At 39.6% G+C, this 24,879-nt stretch overlaps 2 protein-coding genes across 3 annotated transcripts; one reads left to right on the top strand and one right to left on the bottom strand.

The window, feature by feature from the left end:
• Window positions 1-1,064: 1,064 nt before the first annotated feature.
• On the top strand, window positions 1,065-18,420 carry tpp2 (tripeptidyl peptidase 2). Of its 2 annotated transcripts, XM_023953393.2 has the most exons (29): window positions 1,065-1,363; window positions 3,355-3,483; window positions 3,639-3,734; window positions 3,912-4,016; window positions 4,382-4,506; window positions 4,612-4,775; window positions 4,941-5,095; window positions 5,172-5,248; window positions 5,332-5,459; window positions 5,667-5,915; window positions 6,014-6,129; window positions 6,230-6,401; window positions 6,489-6,646; window positions 6,726-6,802; window positions 6,876-6,982; window positions 7,417-7,571; window positions 7,691-7,807; window positions 7,898-7,998; window positions 8,075-8,171; window positions 8,253-8,390; window positions 9,219-9,463; window positions 9,720-9,798; window positions 14,423-14,461; window positions 14,773-14,930; window positions 15,020-15,116; window positions 15,246-15,376; window positions 15,553-15,802; window positions 16,083-16,202; window positions 16,322-18,420. In XM_023953393.2, the coding sequence occupies exons 1-29, from the start codon at window positions 1,199-1,201 to the stop codon at window positions 16,409-16,411; spliced, it is 3,840 nt and encodes a 1,279-aa protein (XP_023809161.1). In that variant the 5' UTR covers window positions 1,065-1,198; the 3' UTR covers window positions 16,412-18,420. The 2 variants fall into 2 exon arrangements, with proteins under 2 accessions (XP_023809161.1, XP_023809162.1); XM_023953394.2 differs by lacking the exon at window positions 14,423-14,461 and having other exon boundaries at window positions 1,066-1,363.
• Window positions 18,408-23,530, bottom strand: mettl21ca (methyltransferase 21C, AARS1 lysine a). Its single transcript, XM_004067149.4, has 8 exons — window positions 23,393-23,530; window positions 23,070-23,190; window positions 22,837-23,000; window positions 22,076-22,193; window positions 21,379-21,999; window positions 20,930-21,078; window positions 20,716-20,833; window positions 18,408-19,750 (listed from the first exon to the last, which is right to left on the bottom strand). The coding sequence occupies exons 2-8, from the start codon at window positions 23,179-23,181 to the stop codon at window positions 19,353-19,355; spliced, it is 1,680 nt and encodes a 559-aa protein (XP_004067197.1). The 5' UTR covers window positions 23,182-23,190; window positions 23,393-23,530; the 3' UTR covers window positions 18,408-19,352.
• Between the last annotated feature and the right edge of the window lie 1,349 nt (window positions 23,531-24,879).

Consider the following 24,879-nt stretch of genomic DNA (forward strand, 5'->3'; position numbering starts at 1 on the left):
ATATCTTCCGAATTTTAAACTTTCTCACTGTGTGAGAAACCTGGGTGTACTTTTTGACTCTGAGCTACATTTTATCCCACACATTAAAAATGTCGTTAGGACAGGATTTTATCATCTTAAAAATATTGCAAGAGTCCGCCCATTCCTCTCTATTGCCATCATAGACTTGCTGAAGCATGTATTAATTTTTTGTCGCAGCCGAACTCGTCAATGTCATTGAAGATCTTCTTTGCAGGGAAGATTTGCTAAAGGTCTGGGTGCTGTAAACAACTCACAAATAATGTCTTTTCTTCCTAACAATTCTCAAACACCATTTTACTGCTGCAGTGTTGCTCCTATTAAAAAAAAACACAGCTTGATGAGATCAGACAATTTGCTTAGTTTCGTTGCTTTTGTAGACTGTCTTGAGTTCATTCTGATTAAATAGGGCATATAGCTACTTTAGGCTTTCATCACAATTCAACAGTTTCCTTGGTCGGTTTTTGTTGCCTTTATAGCGCCTCTCTGCGTTCAACAGTGATATTGCATGCATTTTCTCCTGCAAAAACACTCATAAACACTTCCCCCCACTTTTTTGTTTACACAAACATTACAAGGATCAGTGTTGTACAAGCACTGTACTTTAGACATAAATAATAATTTGCCTTTTTTGGAGAGTGTTATTACATGAGATATATATTAAAAATAACTTTTCCTTTGCCATTCAATGATTTTAAGCCATGACTAATGGACCTTATGTTCCAAACATTTGTTTATAGAAATAGGAATAAATAAATAAAGACAGAAACATTTCCATATATTAAAGTATAAATCTTAGTATATAAATATTGAAGTCATTGTTGCATCAGATGCATGTACTCTGCAATTTTGCTTGACAAAAATAAATGTGCATACATGTAAACCTGGAGTTTATTATTATTATTATGACGTCAGAGTTATTGCCTGTGACACCCAGATTGCCTTTTATTACAATTCGAATAATAAAAATGAGATTCAAGTGTAGAATTGTCGCTTTGTAAACGGTTTCCTCCGTGTAAAAAATAATATTTGTTTATGTTGGTTGTCCCCGGCTGTGGATGGGCAGGCGCTGCGCCTTTAACGAGCCGTTGTCCCCGGTCTCTCGCACCCATCACCGTGTTGCTCTCCGTCTCTTCCCCATTTCGCTGCTTTGAATTTATTGTCGCTCTTTTGTATCATCATGGCTGCTCATTCTAGTGAAGAACCGTTCCCCTTCCACGGACTGCTCCCCAAGAAAGAGACCGGCGCCGCCTCCCATCTGTCCAGGTTCCCCGAATATGACGGGCGAGGGGTGCTCATCGCTATCCTCGACACCGGAGTGGATCCCGGTGCCCCCGGCATGCAGGTACACTTGACCGGCGGCTGCCTCGTGTTAGCTTAGATTTAGCAGCTGGAAGCTAAGAAAGCTAAAGGGCCGACGTAATTTCTACGCAGTCACCGTAAGACACAAGTGAACCCACATGCTAGCAGGAGCAAAAAACACAACAATAAATCTCTTTTTATTACATTTTATGATAGTCAGACTATTTAAATTAAAAGAAGAAATACTTTAAAGTTGGTAAAACCACCTGTCAATTTCTGTTAGTTCCTGGAATAGTAGAAAGCAAACTAGCATCACATTAGCGTGTACGGTAAATCACTTGCTAGCCAGGAAAGATACTCCATTTACTATTAACTTTTTAGAAATTGCTAAGCATATCAGCTAACTGTTGCGTTTTCTTATGAAAGCCTTAAACCGTGATGGCGAAATAACTGTCGGTGAATTAAACTGCTGTCACAATTTCAAAGCTAAAAACAGAACCCTGTAAACACGTTTACAAATATATAGGATAAAAGGTCACTAAAGTGGTTTGCAGCTACTAAGCTAGCTTTTTATTTGTAGCATTTACTAGCTTAAGCAAAATACTTGGTCCCATCAATCCGGTTAACAGAAACAGAAGATAAAACTAAATGAAACATTTGAACTGTCAATTCAGAGTGGAAGCTGTGCTAGTTTCTGGTGTTAGATTTCTAACAGCCAAAAGAAAAGTAAAACATACAAGACACAAAACGTATTTCTTTTCTACAGGTCATAATTTGAAAATTGTGTAAATATTAGTGTATTTTAAAATAGAAAAATAGCAATTTAACAACAAAACATTAATAAAAACATAAAAAAGGACATTTTCCAAGTAAAGACATCATTAAAAATAAGATATAAAGAAGACTGGCCAAAGAACAGATAGTTGAGCATACGTTTTAATGTATATATAGCTAATTATGTACTTTTATTGCCATATTTAAATAAAGAACTACACTTTTTTTTTCATTTGTCTTTACTAATAAAGATACAACTTTTCTGCTACCTTGACCTTAAAATAATTTCACCAACTGTTCACAAATAGAAAAAAAAACACCCTAAATTCATATGGGGCTAAATCAGTGTTCAGTCAAATCTCAATCTCTGTTCTGTACTGTTGACTGGTTTTCCCTTGTTTTCATTCTAAGATGACATATTTTTGTCTTCTTTTGTCACTGTGCTTTAGTGACTATAAACAGCTTCTTATAATTAACCTTACAGCTTCTGTCAGATCAGAATTATCCATCCATCTATTTTTATAACCTGCAATATCCCTTAGAGCTCACAAGGTTGCTGCAGCCCAGTTGTGGACAAACCAGGGCCCGGGGGTCATGTATGGCCTGGGCGCCAAACTGGAATAAATTATATTGATAATCTTTATAGAGGTTTTATTTTCCACTCATAAATGGTTCTCTGCAAATAAAGTAACCTTTGCTGAGATGTAGAAAGTTATTTGCTGTTTTTCTGATGTTTCTGACCATTCCAACTGCAGATGAACGCAGCATTTCTCTAATTTAGCATTTTCCCTGAGGGAGATCAATCCATCTGTGCAATTGGCTCGAAAATGAGAACAAAATCCAAAATGTTCAGTTTTAAAATATATAAACCCATTTTTAATCAGTTCAAGCAGGTTTTCATCAAGATTCCGTGTTATTATTTCTTCCTCTGATGAGGTGGACTACCAAAACGTCCCACACATCAGCTCCAGCTTCGTCAAATTTTAGAACCCTCTTTGGCCCACGAGTCTCAATCCAAAATACATTAAGAAAAGTTTGCTCACCCCTGCCATAGCCTGTCCTGGCTGCTGTTGGGTGAAGGCCGGGTAAATCATGGACTGTTGCAGGGCCAAACAATCACTCCCACACATGCACATGCAACATGCAAACATGTAAACTCCACACAAAGGACCCTGCCCGAAATTGAACCAGGGTTGTTTCTCTGTGTATAACTCTAAAATAAATCTATTTTTCAGCAGTACTATTTTTTATTTTTTTAAGGTCACAACTGAAGGGAAGCCAAAGATTGTGGACATCATCGATACCACAGGCAGTGGGGACGTGAACATGACTACGGTGGCAGAAGCCAAAGATGGGACAATCACTGGTCTGTCTGGTAGAATACTTAAGGTGGGTTGAGAAGTCTCTTGAAAGAAACAGAATTGATGGTTAAGAAAACAACAACAGCTACTTCTGAAATATTCTGCCTCATGTTAATGTCCTCCATCTGAAGACATGTGTGTTAACTGTAAGTCTCTTGCTGTGTTTTTTTTTACATCTTTCAGATTCCTCCAGCATGGGTCAATCCAACAGGGAAGTTTCGCATTGGAGTTAAAAATGGCTATGAATTCTTCCCCAAGGCTCTTAAAGAAAGGATACAGGTAGGAAGATGTGATTGTACTTTAGTGTTTTGTTATTTTTTTATGGGTAATTTAGCTTTTTTGGCTGTTTTGAATCCTAAGAAAAAGAAGTGCAATATATTGCCAGACATAAAAAAGTCATGTTATCATTTCTTGTGGCCTTTTTTTAAATATGCTTTTATTGTTTTGTAATATTAGAAAGAGCGAAAGGAGAAAATATGGGATCCGGCACACAGAGCGGCACTTGCTGAGGTCTGTCGCAAGTTAGACGAGTTTGAGCTCTCCCATCCGACTCCTTCACAGGTTAGACTTGACTTCTTCCTTCATGTTTCCACTGAGTTTTTCTGTTTCCTTCGGCAAAAAACTCATGTATTTTAGGTACCAGATAACAGGGTTAGGTATTATAGTACATTAAAGTGGTTCTTGAGTTTTGGTGTTTAAATACGTAGGTAATACATGAGACTCTCAATCCAAAATACATTAAGCAAAGTATGTAAAAACACTGATTATACTAATTCTATTCACTTTTTCCATCTTATTTAAAACATTGTAAAGTCAGTTTGTATTTAAAAATCCACCATCCTGACCCAATCTAGTTTGTGAGAGCTCACCTTTTTCTGTCTTTACATTTGACAACAATCTGATAATCTGACAATAATCTTCTCCAGAGTGAGAAGCTGCAGAAAGAAGAGCTGCAGAGTCAGTCAGAGCTTCTAGCATCCCTGGAAAAGAAGTACAGCGATCCTGGTCCTGTGTATGACTGTGTGCTCTGGCATGACGGAGTCACGTGGAAGTGAGCAAAGCTCTTCTCCCATCTTTTTACGCTTCCTTCTCCCATCTTCCCCTCTTTACACAGTACGCTCACAGGCCTTTCTACGCGTCTGTTTGTTGTTGTCAGGGCTGTGGTGGACACATCTGAGTGTGGGGAACTGTCGCAGTGCACTGTGCTCAGCTCCTACAAAGAAAACCAAGAGTATGCCTCATTAGGAACTGTGGAGATGCTTAATTATTCCATAAACATTTACGACGAGGGAAGCACACTCTGCATCGTCACCAGTGGAGGTGAGTTAACATGAAGTTGAAATGACAAATCCTGGCTGTTATTACTGATATATCTTTCTGAAGTAATGTTGCACATTTCACTTTAAATAATCTTTCAGTTTTAAACTTACTTGAGAAATAGTGAAAAAATGAAAGTTTACATTTGCTTACGTGTCTGTTCTTAAGGGGCTCATGGGACACATGTTGCAAGCATTGCAGCTGGCTACTTCCCAGAGGAACCCGAGCGTAACGGTGTGGCCCCTGGTGCACAGATTCTGGCTCTGAAAATTGGTGACACTCGCCTCAGCACCATGGAAACGGGAACTGGACTCATACGCGCCGTAAGACAATTGAAAATAACAATCCATGTGACATTTTTGGCCCAACTGATATTTTGCATCTGTCCTTCATTAAAAGATGATTGAAGTCATCAACTACAAGTGTGACCTGGTGAATTATAGCTACGGGGAAGCCACCCATTGGCCCAACTCAGGGTGAGTGTTGAAATGTGGGCATTTTGTGGGCCTGGACCTGTCGCCTCTTTCCTGTTAGTAACATGTTGGTAAATGTTTTCCAGGAGGATTTGTGAAGTGATCACAGAGGCTGTGCAGAAGCACAATGTGATTTTTGTGTCCAGTGCGGGGAACAATGGCCCCTGCCTTTCCACTGTTGGTTGTCCTGGAGGAACCACCAGCAGTGTCATAGGTACATGTCCACGTTTGAAAACAATAGATTCATATTTATTTTTACTGATTTCACAGACAGACTTTAATATCTGGATTTACTCTGTAGAGAAGATTGAAGCCTATGCAATAGGCAATAAGAATAAGAATGTCACCACAGACGCATGCATCAGGCTTTAGGTTCAAATCGTTGTTGATCTGCTTAAGTCCTACTCTCTCTTTCCTGAAGGGGTTGGCGCTTATGTGACCCCAGACATGATGGTGGCAGAGTATTCCCTTCGAGAGAAGCTGCCTCCCAACCAGTACACCTGGTCGTCGCGGGGCCCCAGCACTGATGGAGCCTTGGGGGTTAGCATCAGTGCTCCCGGCGGCGCCATCGCATCTGTTCCGAACTGGACGCTTCGGGGGACACAGCTGATGAATGGCACATCCATGTCATCCCCAAATGCCTGTGGAGTCATCGCACTAGTTCTCTCAGGTGGGTTCTATACTTATCAGAGGAAAGTGTGTGTGTATATACAATACAACAATGTATACAATTTTTATTTATTTATTTTTATTTTTTTTGTTCTGAAGGTCTGAAGCAGATTGGGATCCGTACGTGTGTTCCTGCTGTGAGGAGAGCGCTGGAAAACTCGGCTCTTAAAGTTGAAGACATAGAAGTGTTTGCACAGGGACATGGAATCATTCAGGTGTCCTCATAAAAAATGTCTTCTCTTGCATTGGAGGTTTTGATTGTTGAAAACACTTAAAATTTGCTGTTATGTAACATGCATCCCTTACTCGTCTCAGGTGGACAGAGCGTTAGACTACCTCACTCAGAACGCTTCTTTACCCACAAGCCAGCTCGGTTTCACAGTCAGTGTGGGGTCACAGAGAGGCATTTACCTCAGGGATCCATCCCAGGTCCTTGCACCTTCAGATCACAGTGTTGGAATTGAACCCATCTTTCCAGAAAACACAGGTACTTCATGGAGCAGCTATATGTAGAGATTTCATATTGTTGTATTTTTGAATCTCACCCCCTGTGTTTTTTTTCCTCCTTCCACAGAAAACTCTGAGCGAATCTCCTTGCAGCTCCACTTGGCCCTCACCTGCACTGCGCCGTGGGTTCAGTGTCCCTCCCATCTCGAGCTGATGAACCAGTGTCGTCACGTTAATGTTCGCGTCGATCCTCTGGGACTGAGAGAAGGAGTGCATTACGCAGAGGTGACTATCCGATGGTGGAGAAGAGTATGAATTCAGTGTTTTTGTGCAGCTTAACGTTTACGATGGCTGTACTTTTCAGGTGTGTGGCTACGACACAGCAGCACCCGGCTGTGGCCCGCTGTTCCGAGTGCCAATCACGGTTATTATACCTGTCAAGTAGGTTCTCGTCTGTCATCAAAGGAGAACATTGCCAGTTCTTTGTTTTTAATGTCTCTTTTTCCTCCGTCAGAGTGACAAACAGTCGTAACCAGGAGGTGAGTTTCACAGATGTCCACTTTAGACCAGGACAGATCAGACGGCACTTTATCACCGTTCCTCAGGGAGCCTCTTGGGCAGGTTAGCGTCTCATTTGTCATAAAAGTAGAATTTGTTCTGCAACTGAAAGGTTTTGATCAAGATCAATGAATATTTAATAGTTTTCTTAATGAACATTTTGACATATTTCTTTTTTCATATTAATTGGTTCGTTCAGCTGTTTATTTCTCAGTCAAAAGGTCAGCCTTATTGCTGTTATGTAACAGGAGCATCTGTTTAACCAAATAGTTTATCATTCTTTTGGATCAATGTCTGCATCATCTTATAGGAGGACAAGGTACATTTAAATGCATTCTAATCTGTATTCTGTAGAGATTACCTGCAGGATTATTCTGTAAAAAAAAATTTAAGCTCTTATACATGTTTTCTTGCATGCACTTCAAAAATTGTGAGGAAAAAAGTGTTTTTTTCTCCTCCCCCTCATTGACCACATTTTCTCTTGTGTTGTGCCACAGAGATCACACTGACGTCTCACTCAGGAGACGTGTCATCAAAGTTTGTTCTTCATGCGGTGCACCTGGTCAAGCAGAAAGCCTATAGAGCGAACGAATTCTACAAGTTCTCCTCATTGTTGGAGAGAGGATCTCTAACAGAGGCTTTCCCCGTTTTGGTATGGAAAAAATATATATTTGATGATTTTTACTTGGCTCTAAAGTTGAGCTTTGGCTATTTGAGAGCTTTTAGGAAAAAATGTTGCTGAATTTTCCTTGTTTTTTTGTCTTTTTGCAGTCGGGTAGGGTTGTGGAGCTGTGCATAGCTCGTTGGTGGGCTAGTCTGGGAGACGTCACTGTGGACTACAGCATCTCGTTCCATGGCCTCTGTGTTTCTCCTTTGCCGCTCCACATCGTAAGAACTTTGCGTGCATCAGTTTAACCCAATAAATTCCCCATCAGACAATTTAGGTTTGTAGTTAATTGTTGATGTGGATGTGTTCAGCACGCTTCAGAGGGAGTGGCTAGTTTTGACGTGTCTTCGCCTCTACGGTATGAGGAGGTTTCTCCCTCAATCACCCTTAAATCATGGGTACAACCTCTGAGGTGAGTGATCGCCCATCCACACACACAGTTAAAACACAACTTCAGTGTTATTTGATTGGTGTTTCTATCATTTCAGGCCTTTGAGTTCAAAGATAAAGGCCTTGGGAATGCGAGATGTTCTACCCAATAACAGACAACTCTATGAGATTGTCCTTACCTACAACTTTCACCAGGTACTTTCTGACACAAAGCGTAACAAATGCATGTTCTGGTGACATTATGCTTCCAAATAATCTTCTTTACTGCTCTCTAAGCCTAAGAGCGGTGAAGTTACGCCCAGCTGCCCCATGCTGTGCGAGCTCCTATACGAGTCTGAATTTGACAGTCAGCTGTGGATGCTGTTTGACCAAAACAAGAGGCTGCTTGGTTCAGGAGACGCCTACCCGCATCAGGTACACTCACTCCCTCGCTCTACAGTAAACCCTTGTTTTTCGCGGGGGTTACGTTCCAAAAAGAACCCGTGATAGGCAAAATCCGTGAAGTAGAAACCTCTATTTTTTTTTCAATTTTAATACAATTAAATAATCTATTATACATTAAAAAGAAAGAACAAACCATTTTACAGGCTCAAGCATTTGTTTCACAAATAAAAGTTCTTTAGAAATGTTTTTTTTTTTTTCAACAAATAACTCTGTACTGTACTGTCAAATAATAATTTTAATCATCAATGTGAACAGAAGGCTTCAAATCGCGGAGATTAGCCCCGCCCACCGCAACCCGAGAGTAATTGAATTAAACGGGAGAAAATTTAAAATGATTATGAAAAAAATACAAAGTACATTGGGACAAATAGCGACTCAGGTGTATTTCACTGCTCTAGCCGCTGCATCCTGACTCCGCTCTGCAGTGTTTTCTTCTTTTGAAGCCCTCGGTGCAGCTGTGTTTGTTCGGGAGAAGAACATAGTGATAGGCAGTTGTTGCTCTTTTTTCTATGGGTTTTAGAGAAACTCGAAATTGCAAGATAATTTGCACGTGCGTGCTGTAAATTTGGCAAGCTGTTTTACGTACGTGTACATATTAAACTGCAGCGTTATTGACGCACAGGTAGAGAAGAAGCGGAGTGACTTCTTAGCCAATCAGAATGCAGAACACAATGCATGATGCAAATCCGTGAAGTAGCGAAACCGTGAAAAGTAAACCGCGTTGTAGCAAGGGATCACTGTATTACTGACAATTGGTAGCGTTTTTCTAACGTGTCCCTACTTTTGTCGCTCCCCAAGTATGCGCTGAAGCTTGAGAAGGGGGACTACAGCGTTCGCCTTCAGGTCCGTCACGAACAGTCCAACGAGCTGGAGCGCCTGAAAGACCTGCCGTTTGTGGTTTCTCATCGTTTATCCACAACCCTCAGTCTGGATATCTACGAGACCCACCGGGCGGCTCTCATGGGCAAGAAGAAGGCAAACTCCGTCACTTTGTGTCCGGGTACCACACATCCATTTTACATCACTGGTCTGCCAGATGACAAGTGAGTGAAAGGGTTTGGTTTCTTGTTTTTCCGCTGTTATGTTGCTCATAAGCACTTCTGTTTAGAAAACCTGACAGGACAAAGTAAACGTCACAATTCGAACGACTAAAGCTCTTTTTCAATTGATTTATTCTTTGTTATTTACATTATCATTCTTCTTATTCTCTGTGTCTTTTACCTTTTTTTCTTTTTGATTTTTGTAGTCTTTTTGGTTTGATTGCTTGAAATAAACCATTTATAAATCCAAATTTTTCAGGATTCCTAAAGGAACAAGTCCAGGCTGCTACATTTTGGGATCTCTCATTGTGCCTAAGAGCGAGTATGGCAAGAAAGCAGTGAGTAGCTGTTACCAATGGTCTCTTTTCTGTGATCAGTACTTTTGTTCAGGGAACTAAAAGGGAAAAAACAAACAGGCAAAACAACTTTTGCACAGTATAACGTAGTTTTAATTTGTAACTATAGAAATAAAATAGAACATTTTTTAGCTAATTTATACAAACTATGCATATTAAAACGCAGTGTGGAGATGTACAGCCTATATAAGTCCAACCTGCGTCTTTAGTATCACTGATTCTGCAAGTTTTCAACCTAAAAAGCTAAGATTGGTATGTAATGTTCATTTTAGAAACACTTCAAATCTGAGAGACTCAGGAAAGTCCACTGTATAATTTCTAAAGAAATGATTTGTGTAATGGAGCATAAATTAAAGATTTGGCTAAAAACAAAATTTAACTGCAGTACTTTGTAATGTAGCTTTGACTGTCAATGACAGCAGTCAATCATTTCCTTTAGGTCTTCAGCTGATGTAGCTGCGGTTTTGGTCCATTCATTCATGCAGATCTTCTCGAGAGCTGTGATGTTTTGGGCTTGTTGCTGGGCAACACACATTTTAAACTTCTCCCACATATTCTCTATTAGATTGAGGTCCAGAGACTGGCTAGACCACTCCAGAACAGCGAAATGCTTCTTACGTAGCCTCTCCTTTGCAATGTGTTTCAAATTATAGTCCTGCTGGAACATGCAGACATGTTTAATCCTCCCTGATTTTAGAAGGTTTTTACCGCAAATCTTATTGTGCATGACCCAATTTTTAAAGGGGACAGTTGCCTGTCCCGTTACCATTAAAAACAGCCCAAATGCATGATGTTTCCACCCTCATGTTTGTGGGTAAAGTGTTGTTGGGATGCATTCTTTCTCCTCAAAACACGACGGGAGGCGTTCATACCCTAGAGTTCCATTTTTGGTCTCGTGTGAGGCCCTATGGACCACTGCTGGATTTGAATCCATGATGACGTTGTGTTAAAAGGGTTCGTTTTTTTAAGTGAAAGACGTTTCGCCTCTTGTCCAGGAGGCTTCTCCATCCAGAGAGCCAATTTTACAGAATCCATGATTTTGAACTACTGTATTCACACTAACAAGCAAGAACAAACAAAGCGTTTGTGAACCAAAGGAAGCCATGACACATGGCTGATCACATGGCATTTAAACCACCAAGTTCATTTTAGTTGTATCCAAAAAAGGAACAGTAATTTTACACAGTTGCGAGTACTTTTATTAACCCATAAAGTCGAGATTAGTGGGTTGTTTTCAGCAGTAATGAGGAAAGTGAAAAAATAGCAGAGAGGAGGATGAAGGTGACTACACCAACTGTAGTAATGGCTTTCAGGATTTCTCCACTCTGCAACGGGTCAATCGGTTTAGTTAAGGGGTCCTTGGTGTCTGAGACGGTGTTGATGATCATCACGAGATCAGACACAATTTTTAGTACTAAATGATTTTTTTTAGTCCCAATCTGACCTTTCTCCAGGTTATGTTCACTCTCCAGTTTGATGCTCAACATGTGTCGTGCTATCTCCTCTCAGCCTTAAATATAAATCTTTGTCATTTGATTACTTTAAAAGTATTGCCTGCTGTTTGGGCTGGTTCTGGGAATTTTTCATTTAATTACAGGGGTAATCTCAGTCCTTGAAGATCAATGTCCTGCTTATAACTTCTTAATGAAAAATCAGCAGGATTCCGGTCTTTAGGTTGAACACCCTATTGGTTCATGTAAACGATAGGATCTGAACCGTGGATGAAGAAAAGATTGAGATTATTGTTGAAGGTCTTCTGATGGAGTTGCTGAGTAAACAGGATTACTCCAAAACAAGCTCCAGGTCATTTCATTTGTCAGAAAGGTTGTGTCCAGATTTTTTTGTCATTAATGCAACAATGAAGTGAAAATTCTGGGAGCTTTGGAGAAGCTTTAATATAATTCTGTATGATTTCAGATACATTTTCCTCTTTTCCAAAACAACTATTGTGTAATTTTGCCTTCAACATGTTGACATGTGAAGGTGTAAAATCAATGCAAAGCATTGAAGATGAAAATGTAAATCAACAGTTTTGACAGTTCAAAATAAATGATAAATTAGTGAAAGTTTGTACTTTTGACAAAGTATTTACACCACTAAGACAGGTCTGAATGATTTATTTGGAGTCCTATACTGTTCATAATTAAATAAATAAATATTTAATTAAATAAATAAATATGACCTCATGCAAATACCCCGTTCAGATGCTTCCAGAGCGGGTTAAAAGAACCAGTCTCTATACTTTGAAGGATATCTTTTTTACTATTACTTCTCCGGGGAACTGTGCAACAGACCCTTAACTTGTGCGCGCGCGCACACACACACACACACACACACACGCACACTGTTGCGCTGCCTGGGCGCTCTGATTTACGCGTAATTTAAGACGTAGTTTGACTGCAGGACCTGAAGCAGAGACTCTGGGATGATCTCATGAACTCAAACATGGAAACATTGTTATCATGTGGAACTATTAGAAATAAATAAACCTGATCTCTTAACACTCTCCATGAGTATTGTGCATCCATGCATTGTTAGTGAGATGAGCACAGGCAACCGCTCCATGTGGCTATCAGGCTAAAAACATTAGCTGGTAGCTCCTCCCACACGTGGCATGTTGCATTCATGGAACTCCAGTTCATAGAAGCTTAGTGGAACTCCAACAACCAACCAGCCTAACTTAGGCCACTACTACATGTTCATGAGAAGATGAAAATTGCCGAACCGACCAAAAAATCACCCGACTTATGTATACTCGCCCAAAGCCACTTTTATCCGCAAATTTAGAACCAAAACTGTCCTATTTCTTGTAACACTGTGGATGTGTTGAGGTGCATACTCCCCCTAGTGTTGAGGGGGGGGGGCATTGCGCCGTCACGTTCACTGAACCATCTTTGATCCACGTAGTCAGGGTGCTGCTGCTCATGTCTGAGTAAAGGAGTAGCCAATCACAAAAGTGTCCCCGCCTTGTCTGGTTTGATTGACAGACAGACTCAGTCTGGTGAAAAAGCCCTTCATGAAATAAATAAGCCATTGTGAAAAACAGCAACATGAAATAAAAACAAAGATACTTTGGAAAATATTGATATTGAAATCCAAGGTTCTGAAAAAAGACGTAGAATTATAATAATATTCCACAAGATTAAAATGAATATTTTAAAATGCTGTTTTAAAATAATGAACAGGCTTTTTAAAGCAAAATGAAATATATTGAATGATACAATGGCAAATTTAAAATATGTGTGCAGGTTTTTCACAATTTCATGATCTTTTTATATATTAATGAGAGATTTATTGGTTGTGTATTTGCATGAGGTCATATTTATTTATTTAATTAAATATTTATTTAAATATGAACAGTAAAGGACTCCATACGTTTAAAGACCTACTCCGATGAATATAGTGTTTTTGTTTCTTTTTATCATGTTCTTGTAGGATTTTTTCATAATTGAGGGCAGTTATAAGGAAAATTAAGCTTAAACGGCTATTTTCTGAGTCTTTCTTTCTTTAAATCATGATGAATTAGGAGCAGACGAAAACATGTCGTTTGAAACGGATTTGCTCCCTGCTCCGCTCCATTCTGATGCATACACTTGCAGACGACTAGATCCATTTACGTCTTTGCTTTCCTCATCTGAACTGTCATCTGGCTCAAAACTGTACGGCTGGATAGCTCCAATATTGCTCGCCGTTTTTGTTGTACAGGTAATATGTTTTGTTGGAGTTGTGAGGCGCTGTGAGATAGTGAGAGAGCATGTAAACGAAGAGCTCTCAGGTATGAGGGTGACGGAAAGGGGGGATGGTGTGGCGCCACGCCAACAATCCCGCCCACAACTCGAATTTCTAACGAGCTCCTGCCGCTCTGCAGAAACTATGTCCTAGAAAATAACAGGTTTTCTGATTTGGGCAAAAATGGCACAATCATTAAAAAAAAACAACTCTAGGAACAATTTAAAAATAGATCAAAAGATGATGGGAGTGGGAATTTAAAGCCCATAAAATTAGTTTTAGTTTTATTGCTAAAATATCAATAGATTACCCAGTGATGGGCTTAATGACGTCCTGTGTGTCTAATTTACTGTATAATGTAAAAAAAAAAGACGTTAAAGATTAGTTTTGATTTTCAGAGGTTACCCTTTATATCTAAATAGCAATGTACAAGTTATTATTTAATTTTATTTTTCCTTATAACTTTTATGATTTTTTTTTCATTCGTTTTTGTTTTGGACCAAATAGATGTGTCTCGGTGTGATCTGAGCGTGTGCGGGATTTGTGGTTATGGCGTCTTTGAGAGCAAAGTGAGAGCCAAACAGTAAAACATCCACATCTGACTCATTTTCAAACATGCATTTGTGGCCTAGTGAATTTTCATCTTTTTACAGAGTAAAATAATAAAACCAAATCACAATTTCATATGTAAAAAAAGAAAAGGAAGGAAGGAAGGGTCTGATTAATTGACTACCTGTGCACCAGGACTTGATGAGGTCACAGGTATGTAGACCGTGTTTGACAGACAGATAGATGACCGGTGAAATGAAAAAGAGCGAATCCTTTTTGGTGTGTTTGTGTTTGTCTCTTCCTTACTGTTTGTTATTCTGACCACCAGGGGCAGGCTTCCGCAAAACGACAAGGAAAATTTAAAAAGGTACTGGACAAGCTAGAGACACTGAACCACAGAGTACCCACTTCTCACCTACCATCCGGAAGTGGCTCTTTTTTATTATTTATTGCTTCATTTTACCTCTGCTTTGATCATTTGTGTATTGGTTTACGCAACATGAACTATTTTTGTAGTAACGTTCAAATTTTCTGGTGGTCAGTTCCAATAAAAATACGTCAAAACATGGACAATCAGAAAAGGGTTAGGGTCATGATATGGACGGGGGAATTATGAATGTGGGATCTTTGAATTAACCGCACAGTGGATCAAGGCTCGTTGTGTGTTTGTCTACACAGGATATTATTCCAGTCATCTACCACTTGATTCCCGCTCCCAACAAAACAAAGAACGGTGGGAAGGAAAAGGAGAAGGACAAGGAGGGAGACAAAGAGAAGGATGTGAAGGAGGAGTTTGCAGAGGCTATGAGAGACTTGAAAATTCAGTGGATGACAAAGTCAGTTATTGTTGGAACCTCATTCATGGCTCATTTTTGCAGAAATTCTTTGAAACTTAAACTATTTTCTTGTATTTTTGTTTGCTCAGGTTAGATTCCAGCTCAGTCTATGATGAACTGGTTGAACTCTATCCAGATTACCTTCCGCTGCATGTGCAGAGGCTGCATCAGCTGGACAACGAAAAGGTAAAAGTACAGCAGAAGGAAACCTGACTATAAGTTTGAAACCCTCCCCGCTGAGAAATGCACAAAAGTGATTTTGAACTAAGATTGTTGACTTACCCCATGACGATGGATCCTTTCTGGTGTGTTAAGGAGCGTGTGAAGCATCTCGGAGAGGTGGTGTCCGCAGCAGACGTGGTCATCTCGCACATCGACCAAACAGTCTTAGCCGTGTACCTCTCCCTGAAGACTGATCCCCGGCCGGACGCCGCTTCCATCAAGACGTAAGGACTGCTGGTTTGAAGTTTTAAACGTTTTATTTTGAAGGATTACAAATTAAATCTTTACATAATCAGTGTAGTCACTTGAAAACTAGAAAAAGTTCTTGCTATTAAATCGATGTTGTTTTGTAAATGTCTGCTTTTCTCAGACTGATGCAACTGACTGATGTGTTTTTCAGAGACATGGAGAAGCAGAAGTCCTCTTTGCTGGACGCGCTGTGCAGGAAAGGCTGCGCTCTGGCTGACCAGCTGCTGCTGCCCTCTGCCACGCAGGATGGCGCCGGCGCCGTCTATGCAGGACAGACTCCAGCAACAGAGGCCGTGGAGCAGGTGGCCAGCAGCTGTGATGATGTCCTGCAGAACGTGGCCACGGCTCTCACAGATGTATTTTGGGAGGTTCAAAAATGGGCGGAGCTAACCGACACTAAGGTGAGAACATGTGTACAGGACTTTTAAAGGCTTTGATTTTATTTACAGAGACATGTTAGTATTTAGATTCAATCTACTGGCTTTGTTTATCACATTTGAATGTGCTGGGGAGGATGCAGATACTCTGGAGCAACAGACTTTATTGGTTTTGGTCCAATAGCAAAAAGAAGCATATTTACAATATACTGAAAACTCCGTTTCAATGTTATGTCAATGCACAACCCCAATGAGAGGTCTTTCTACTAATCTTAACATTTTGTGTTGTGCTTATCCTTTTTAGGTTTTGTCGTTTTCCTACAAACACGCTCTCGTGAGTAAGATGTATGGGCGAGCCTTAAAATATGCTTCCAAGATGGTGGAGGAGAAGCCCAGCAAAGAGAACATGAGAAACTGCATCCAGGTATCTGTGCTGCTGCCACATATATTCTATACACACACGTACGTTTGTAGAGAGCATCAATGTAACACTTTATCACAGTTTTTTTTAACTAAAACCTTCTACTGTGTTTTGGTTTACAGCTCATGCATCAACTTGGATGGACTCACTGTTCTGCGTTCAGCGAGAACTGGCTTCCTGTCATGTATCCTGCAGACTACACACCCTTCTAAGAGCATGCACAAGAGCATGCATGAGCAGCATGGCCATATTTATTATCTGGGTTTTGGTTTTGTTTTTTTGTAGCTGATTGTCCAGCTGTGAACATTTTTCATCTTTGTCTTTTTGGCACAAAAGGAATCTAGTTTGATGCCCAGCACACCTTGTGAGGGGAACGTTTATCCTGCAGTCAAACTGGCTCTGCTGATGTTTTGAATTCAGCCAACAGAGGGGGGGGGGATTTAGCTCGCAACTCATTTTGGTTGGCTGTTGGTCTGCAGTATTTCATATCCATCCGTCATCAGGTGTCTACATCAAAAGAAAAGCCAGTTTAGACTCAAATGCATAAAAAAGACCAGGATTCTGCTCCTTTCAAGTTGCTTCAATGAAAACTAAAACTGACTGACTTGCTGCTGCACCATGTTCAGACCCGCAGACTGATCATAGAATAAAAAGGGACACGTGTTCGGACTTCCATGTTTTATTATTATTTTCTCTGTTGCTCCATCCAGGTGTCTATGGTAGAGTCTTTGTTGCATTTTTAACTGTCTCAGTGTTGAGGTGCCTTTCTTCATGTACCTTACTGTTTCTGTTGGGAGGAAATTAACTGAGATTTTTTTTTTAGCACATTTCATCTGTGGTTTCACCCACCAGCTTCCTGTCACAATCACTCATATCACTTTGGCGCCATATTTGATTTCTCAGCGGACCTCACAATGATCCAGGCAGCAGGAGGATGTTCATAGATGACTTTGATTTTTTTTTGTCCAGTATTAAACAGTTTTTGTTTTTTTGTGCTGTTCAGACGGCTGCACTTGGTCAGTGACTTATAATACTGTACATACACAACACACCAATATAAGACACAATAGATATTTAATACAAATATTATTGTCATTGGAGTATTTTGCATATATGCATGTTTTTAGAGTGTAAGCAGAACTCTTTAGAAGTAGATTTTTGTTTCAACCTGGTAGATTTTAAATATTTGACTTGTTTTTTTTTTTTAAAGATATTTTTTGCAAACATATACCTGTTTTCTTGCGTACACAAATATCTGGGTACACACATTTCTCAATGCAAATTCAATCATTTTAAGGAACAGCTTGAGTTCTAGCTGTTGTTTTTTTTTAAATCACAAACCTTTAAATGTTAAGTTTTCACCTTGGATTTGATTGTGCAAGCGTTTTTTTTTTTTTTTTTTTTTTTTTTTTAAGAATACGTCTATATGGATTGTGTTTGCTGGAGCTGGATGGTGTTGGATTTAGTCATCCCCACCCTCTTGGCAATCAGAAAAGACTATTTGGAACCTTATCTAACCAGCTTTTGTAAAAGGTTTTGTTGATATGCAAGAGTTTATGATGTGTGAAAAGGTTGTTGACACTTTTCATTAGTGAAGAAATAACTGTAGACTTTAAATGCCTATACCAATTTGACACCATTTAGACCTTTGGAGTGGAAACACTCAACATCTACGATTTTATTAATTAGAAAAGTTTAAATAAAACTATAAGTTTAAATGATGAGCTAAAATATTGAGGAAATGTTTAAGTTCAACCATTTTTAGCACCATCGGCAAGGTCAACTGGATGGGTTTGTCATATTTTCTGTTTTTATCCTGCCTCACTCTTTTTATTTTTTTTTATTGTGTGTTGATTTAACAACCCATATCTTCAGGACTGAGCTCTACTGTGCATGTTGCCAATGACAGTCTCCAAAATGGCCTTACTTTTCAACACAGGATTCTTACCTGCAACCTCTGACATGGAACAGACTCTTCCCTTCTGTTGCTGTCACTCTGCTCGCATCAGGAAAGCTCCACAGAAATGCTAATCATGGATGTTACGTGTTTATATTTATAGCCATAGGATTTTAAAGAATGTTTCGAGGTAAAGGTTGAATGTTTGTTTCATGTTTTTACCCCTCTGTTCTGGATGGGTTTGGGAAATGTCATGGTTTTTTTTTCTTTGACTTCATATAGAGATAAGTCACAAATTACACTCAATAAAATTATTTGGAAGAAGTTGCATTTATGTTTTTGTTTCAATAGCTGGTAGCAAACAATGGAAAGAAAAAACAAAAGTGAACTGAAATTAAGTCATGCTATACAAAAAATGTGTGAAAAAACAGCATAAAAGGTTGACATTTTGATATGGAAACATTTTAGAAACTTCCAAAGCATCAATTTAGCTGCAAAAAGGTTGAATGAATCACAAAAGGAAAAGAATTGGAGTAGACATTAAATAATAGAAAAAGCCACACTAAAAAAAGGAGCAAAATATAACTATCTGGAATTTAATACATGTAAAAATAAAGACTTTCATGATTAAAAACAGACTTAACTCCTGTTAAAAACTGCAAGATACAAACTAAAGTCAAGGAACTGCTTTAAAATGAGATCAAATAACTCTGGTCTTCGACATCCAAACAGGAACTGACAGCTCAGTCCTGGTTTTTTCAAATAAGGCAGAAAACACCAGCCTGGCTGTCCTTTTTAAACTTCCAGCTTTCCTTTTTAAAGTGTTTCCCACCACATTTTATTTACAGCTTGAACAACTGTCAACTTTAAAGCCAAAGTTAGGTTTTTTCTTCTTTTATTTTAACTTCAGATGGAAAAAACATATTTTCCATCTAAATGTTCACAAAATGCTCTTCTTTCTAACTTTGCTTGGATTTGATTTTGGCTAAAGAGATACAAAATGAGGAGGATTTGATGGTTTTATCTCCAAGGATATAAGTGTGACAAATATGTGACAAGCCTGTAGAAAGGGTTTCTTAAGAATCATCTTTGTGACTCATCTAACTGCAGTAACCAAGACAGATTAAACAAAAAAGGCTGTAAACTCAAAGGTCATTGGCAAGTAAACTTCATGCGGAGAATTCTTTTGATCAAGTTGTCTAATAAAGTTTTAAAAATTTCTGCCTGCAGAGAGGCAGACGATCATCCGTTGAGTTTCATTTCACCTTTCCCTGTCTGCTAGTGGCCATGAAGATCTTCATCTCTCCATCTTCAGCCAGCAGGCTTGTGTGAAAGGCCCGTTTGAAGTTCTCAGTGAAAGTCAGATCCATCTCAAACCTGACCTTGTTGGCCCAGATCAGAGTGGTTCCAGGTTGGCAAAAATGCTTCATGGTGGCCAGGAGCTCGTCCAGATAGTCATGATAGTAGACCACATCAGCTGCCAGCACGTAGTCGTACCTGTAGACAGATGAGGGGTATGTGTGCTCCAGGTCAAAGCCCCAGGACAGAGGGGCTACCCGAGGGGTGTGTCTGCAGCGCCCCCTGGTGTTCCTCATTACATTGGCCTTGAGATTGCTGAGCACCTGTGGCAGGTCTGTCGCTGTGACCACACCTCCTGAAGAAATAGAAATTTTGCCAGTGCATAATTAGGAGATCTAATTAGTTATTGCACTAACAACAACACCCTAAAATGGAGTTTTGCATTGATCATTTTACCACATTCCAGTGTGAAACTGATTCTGTTTTTATTCTTTTACAACCTGAACTTCTCATTTATTGCTCATACCTGGTTTCAAAAACTAAAGCTGCTCCTTGTTGTTTGACCTGTCTTAGATCATGATCTTGTATTTTAACCAATTTTTCTGTTTTTACGTCTCAGATCTTCCTTGTTAGTCTATATAGTTTTTTTGTTGTAATATTTCCTTTTTCTGTTTAAATCAATTCTTTAATTATCAAGGTTCTGTCCAAAATTGACCAAAATAGGTATGAAATCCATTTATTTACCCGATTTCTTTGATTTTTTTTTAATTGTATAACAGCAGCGATTTATGACATCCCAGCAATGAACAAAAGCCTGCAGTTTTAACTAACAATGGGCTAAAAATTTTTTATTAGTTTTTAATTTACAAAAAATTGTTTGAACCAAGGCTTTCCAACACTGCTACCCCAACCTTTCTTGCTGCTGATTACCTGGATCAGGTGAGATCAGCCAATCAGAGTGAATCAACTAATCAGAAGCGAACAGAAAACTGAACAGAGCACTCAAATGATTAATAAAGACTGAGAGTCTCATAGAGGATTTTATTAATCAGAATAAACACGATGAATCATCTTTATTTTTTTAAGCACTAAATATATATCAGAAAATGTGATTGCTGTTGTTCTTGTAGACTCTTTAACTGCTGAATTGAGATGACCGTCCATGAAATAAAAGTTTTCAAATAAATTACTCATAAATACTCACTATCAGTGCTTTTTAACAAAATGCTACCACAGGCAGATTCATTGAGAGTAAATGAATCTGCTCCTGTTATGTCAGGTCAAGTTTGATGGTTTGAAACAAACTGGTTATGTACTCACCCAGTAGAGTAGCTACAATGGAAACCAGTCCTGTTCCTGCTCCCAGTTCCAGGATGGTTTTCCCCTCCAGGTTGACGGCGTGTTTGTTGTTCTCCAGAAAGGAGCACAAAGCCAAAGCCTGCAGACAAATCATGTCACAGACTACATAACTCTTTACGACATTATGAAATGCTTGTGCTTTAAAAATTGCAAGCATTCTCTTAGGAATACTTACAGCTGGCCACATGACTCCCCCAAATGGCTCCGTTGACTCATAAATGACAATGTCTTCCCCCACGTAATGATAGATTTCTTTTCCAAGGCTGAAAATGACGCTGGGGACAAAATTGTGCCGCATGGCCTTCTCTGCCATGGAGTCCTGATCTGTGAAGACAAACAATAAACATCCTTTTAGATTGACATAATTGATTCCAATAATAACAAATTATGATTTCTTAGATGACAAATCTTAGGTTTCATTAGAACAGATTTAGCAAATCTGTTTAAAGTTTTTCATCTAACTCTTAAGATACCAACTATAGTATTTATGTACTGAGAAAAAGTCCAGGCAAATTCTGATAGAAAATACAATTACTGTTTCCTGCAAGTAAAATAAATATTCACAACCAGGATAAGTAAAGTAGTAAGAATAAAGCATTTTATTGTTATTTCTGAATGACTTACTTGAAATATTGTTTGAAGATGTTTCATCTTCACCCTTGTCCTCTCTGTGGTCCACTATTTGTTCATCCTCTGAGCTATTTTTCTCTTCTTGTGTTTGTACGAACATCCCACATTCATGTTCAGCTTCTTCCCTTTCTTCCAGCTCCCTCATGCTCTCTTCCTCCTCATCCGTCATTGCTTCTTCTCCGTTGCAGGGCAGGGCTCGGATTTCTGTCTCTGTTTCACCAGCCTCTTCTTCGTGTCTGCCAGTGGCCATGAAGATCTTCATCTCTCCATCTTCAGCCAGCAGGCATGTGTGAAAGGCCCGTTTGAAGTTCTCAGTGAAAGTCAGATCCATCTCAAACCTGACCTTGTTGGCCCAGATCAGAGTGGTTCCAGGTTGGCAGAAATGCTTCATGGTGGCCAGGAGCTCGTCCAGATAGTCGTGATGGTAGACCACATCAGCTGCCAGCACGTAGTCGTACCTGTAGATAGATGAGGGGTATGTGTGCTCCAGGTCAAAGCCCCAGGACAGAGGGGCTACCTGAGGGGTGTTTCTGCAGCGCCCCCTGGTGTTCCTGCTCAAGTTGACCCTCAGGTTGCTCAAGACGTCTGGAAGGTCTGTGGCAGTGACCCAGGCTCCTGAGGACAGAAAACAAGAATTACTCTAACAACAGAGCTTTTTGGGCAGTAAAACAGTTCGTGTCCATCTACAAACCCAGTAGTGCAGCTACAATAGACAAAAGACCAGTTCCTGCTCCGATCTCCAGAACTGCTTTGTCCACCAGACTGAGGTGGTCACGATGAGTGTCCAGGTAGTGACACAGAGACAGAGCCTGCAGCAACAAGAGCAGATTTAAATTGGTTCCATGCAGGAAAGATTTATCTTCGACTTCCCCCCACCCTAAAGAAAAAAATCTAAAGTAAACAGTAATATGAAAATATCCTTTTTAAACATTTTACCTCTTATGCAGAAAATTCTTGTGGCACCATTGTTTGTTATGAAGTCAACAAATATTACACTACTTATGAAGGGAAAAACTGCTATGTAAGCATGTTAATTTGTACCCATAAAATGCTAATTTGTGCCCACAACATGCCAATTTGTGTGCACAAAATTCTAAGTTGTCCACACAAAATGCTAATTTGTCCCCAAAAATGCTAATTGGGCCTATTAAATACTAATTTGGGCCCATAAAATGTGTCCACAAAATCCTCATATTTGCCCACAAATATGTCCACAAACTGCTAATTTGTACACGCAAAACATGTGCACAAAATGCCAATTAGTGGCTACGAAATGCTTATTCCTGTGCACAAAATACTAATTCTTGGCCACAAATTGTTAATTTGAGGGACCTTATTTTTTTTTGACATCTCGGACTCTGTAGAGTTTAAAAAACAGTTTCAAAATATTTGAATTTTCTGTTACTTCTTTAGTGTAGCAGGCTGTAGAGGGTTAGGTGTGGTGCCACTCACCGCGGGCCATATCATGCCTGCAAACGAGTCGAAACCCTCTTCAATCACTATTTCCTGACCCACGTAGTGGTACACCTCTTTACCTCCTTTGGAGTAAAAACATGGAGCCCATGCTGCTGTTTTTTTCTGACCTCCAGCACATGAATCCCCACTTTGTGACTCATCTGCAAAAACAAAAACAAACCCTCTCATATCCATACATCAAATAGTTGAACCAATTTAGCTTCTATTACCTGTTTCCTTCTCTTCATGTTCTTCGTCAGTCTCTTCCCTTTCCTCTTCCTCCTCCACCTGTTTTTCCCCCAAACTGGGTTCCTCTAAGGAGCCTTTGGATAAAGTATCCATTGCTTTTTTCTGTGCACAGATTTAAAGAAAAAAAGTTTTGCAATCTCTTTTCTTCCTTTCGTTCTAATTATTATCATTGGCTAAATAGATTAAAATAAATCAATGTAGGCAAATATGCTTATTTGCTGTTTAATGCTATTTAAGTTGACAGCTTTAGCTGCTCAGCTTTGAATCTGTAAATATTTGAAAATGCAGAGTAAAGAAAACATACCCGTCACCTATGAATCCACTGCTTCAGTCCAGTTTAAGATCTTGAATGTAGTCGGACTGATTGTGACTGTGGGGTTATAGACACCCAGCATCCTGCAGAACCCACCCATCGCCATCACACGGCTTCAAGGGTATTTTTAGAGCGTTGCCTTTGAGAACTAAACAGGGGAACGATGCAGAGGCAAAACTCCGGCAAATTCAGAACATGCAAAACAAAAAGGAGTCCAGGCCGGTGCTAAGGCATGAGAGAATGGATGTATTTTATTGATATTCCTTGTCTTTTCCTTCTGCACGTCACAGGAACTTCAGAATTTTTATTGTCTGTGACCTCAAACTGTGTAAGTGCAAAGGAATCCAAAACCTAGAAAAAACAACAACAACAACAACAATTGCATAACAATAATGCCACTAAAACTGTAGTAAAAATATTTCCAAATATTGCAAGTTGAGTAATACATTCTATTAACACTGCAGTCCACAAATAATCTTTGGGAAGCAGGGCGGGTTAAGCCAGGTCACAGGAAGATTTGTGTCTGACTTGATGGAGAGCTGCTGTCTGTGTTGTTCCAAAACTATTCACCCCACGAAACCCTCACAGCTCTCACTTTACTTTGGGTCTCCCTGTTTAGCAGCCACGAACACCACGTATACAGGCAACAAGTATGACAGATTCCTCTGATGCTGAAGGATGTTATTCATTACTTTGAAACAACTGTGACTCCCCCTGAAGGCGCAGACAACGGAGACGGCAGTTCAAACTGACAAACAGTGCAGCAAAAGGCAGTTTTATTTCCTGTCAGTTGTAACATTTTTAAGGTTTTAGAGCTTCCCACGTTAAAAACCTAATGATAATACGTCCTACAAATGTTTTTCTCCACGAAACATCTTTACCTTTCAAGATCAACCACCACCTCACAAGTTGTCTGGAAACAAACCCACAACATTCCCATATTTCCATATGTTTTTGTATTTTTTTCACAAGGACTCTTCAGATCTAAAAGTTTATTTAGCAATGACGCCCCCGGCCTGGGAAACATCCATGTTGTTTTTACTTACTTGCTTTTTCTGTAGTGACCTCAATTGCTTTAGCAGTGTTGGAAGGTAACAGGATCAGACTGGCATGAAGCCCCCCCCCCCCCCTCCCCTCCATGTCAAACCCCCACAAAAAGAGGGGGCTCCAGTCAGAAGCCTCACCGACACTTTAACACGACGCTTCATATATCATAACTAATGCAATCCCATCCTAAATGCAGCTACATCTGTCAGGAACCTCTGAGTGTTGTGTGGTTGGATCATTGAGCAGCGGAGTTTGGTGAAGAATCACAACACTGCAATAGCTAAATTCTTGGACACCTAGCTCAAGAAAAAATGTCTAATTTTCTGTCTTGCAAGAAAAACAGTCAAATTAAGAATGTTTAGTGATGTTCTGGTGATTGGAACTATTTTCTTTTTAAAATAAGAATTCTTGACAAGGCCATTTTTCCCCCC

This window comes from Oryzias latipes, chromosome 3 (genome assembly GCF_053564925.1).
Source record: "Oryzias latipes strain Hd-rR chromosome 3, Olatipes_Hd-rR_3.1".
Taxonomy (NCBI): Eukaryota; Metazoa; Chordata; class Actinopteri; order Beloniformes; family Adrianichthyidae; genus Oryzias; species Oryzias latipes.

What these genes read in the sequence shown, in the direction of transcription:
- tpp2 (XM_023953393.2), top strand. Translation starts at nt 1,199, where the DNA reads ATGGCTGCTCATTCTAGTGAAGAACCGTTCCCCTTCCACGGACTGCTC. An exon ending in CTCTTAAAGAAAGGATACAG is followed by an intron (nt 3,735 to 3,911) that starts GTAGGAAGATGT and finishes TTGTAATATTAG; the next exon opens with AAAGAGCGAAAGGAGAAAAT. An exon ending in CATCGCACTAGTTCTCTCAG is followed by an intron (nt 5,916 to 6,013) that starts GTGGGTTCTATA and finishes TTTGTTCTGAAG; the next exon opens with GTCTGAAGCAGATTGGGATC.
- mettl21ca (XM_004067149.4), bottom strand. Translation starts at nt 23,181, where the DNA reads ATGGATACTTTATCCAAAGGCTCCTTAGAGGAACCCAGTTTGGGGGAA. An exon ending in ACATGAAGAGAAGGAAACAG is followed by an intron (nt 23,001 to 23,069) that starts GTAATAGAAGCT and finishes TTGTTTTTGCAG; the next exon opens with ATGAGTCACAAAGTGGGGAT. An exon ending in GGGGAGTCATGTGGCCAGCT is followed by an intron (nt 20,834 to 20,929) that starts GTAAGTATTCCT and finishes ATTTGTCTGCAG; the next exon opens with GCTTTGGCTTTGTGCTCCTT.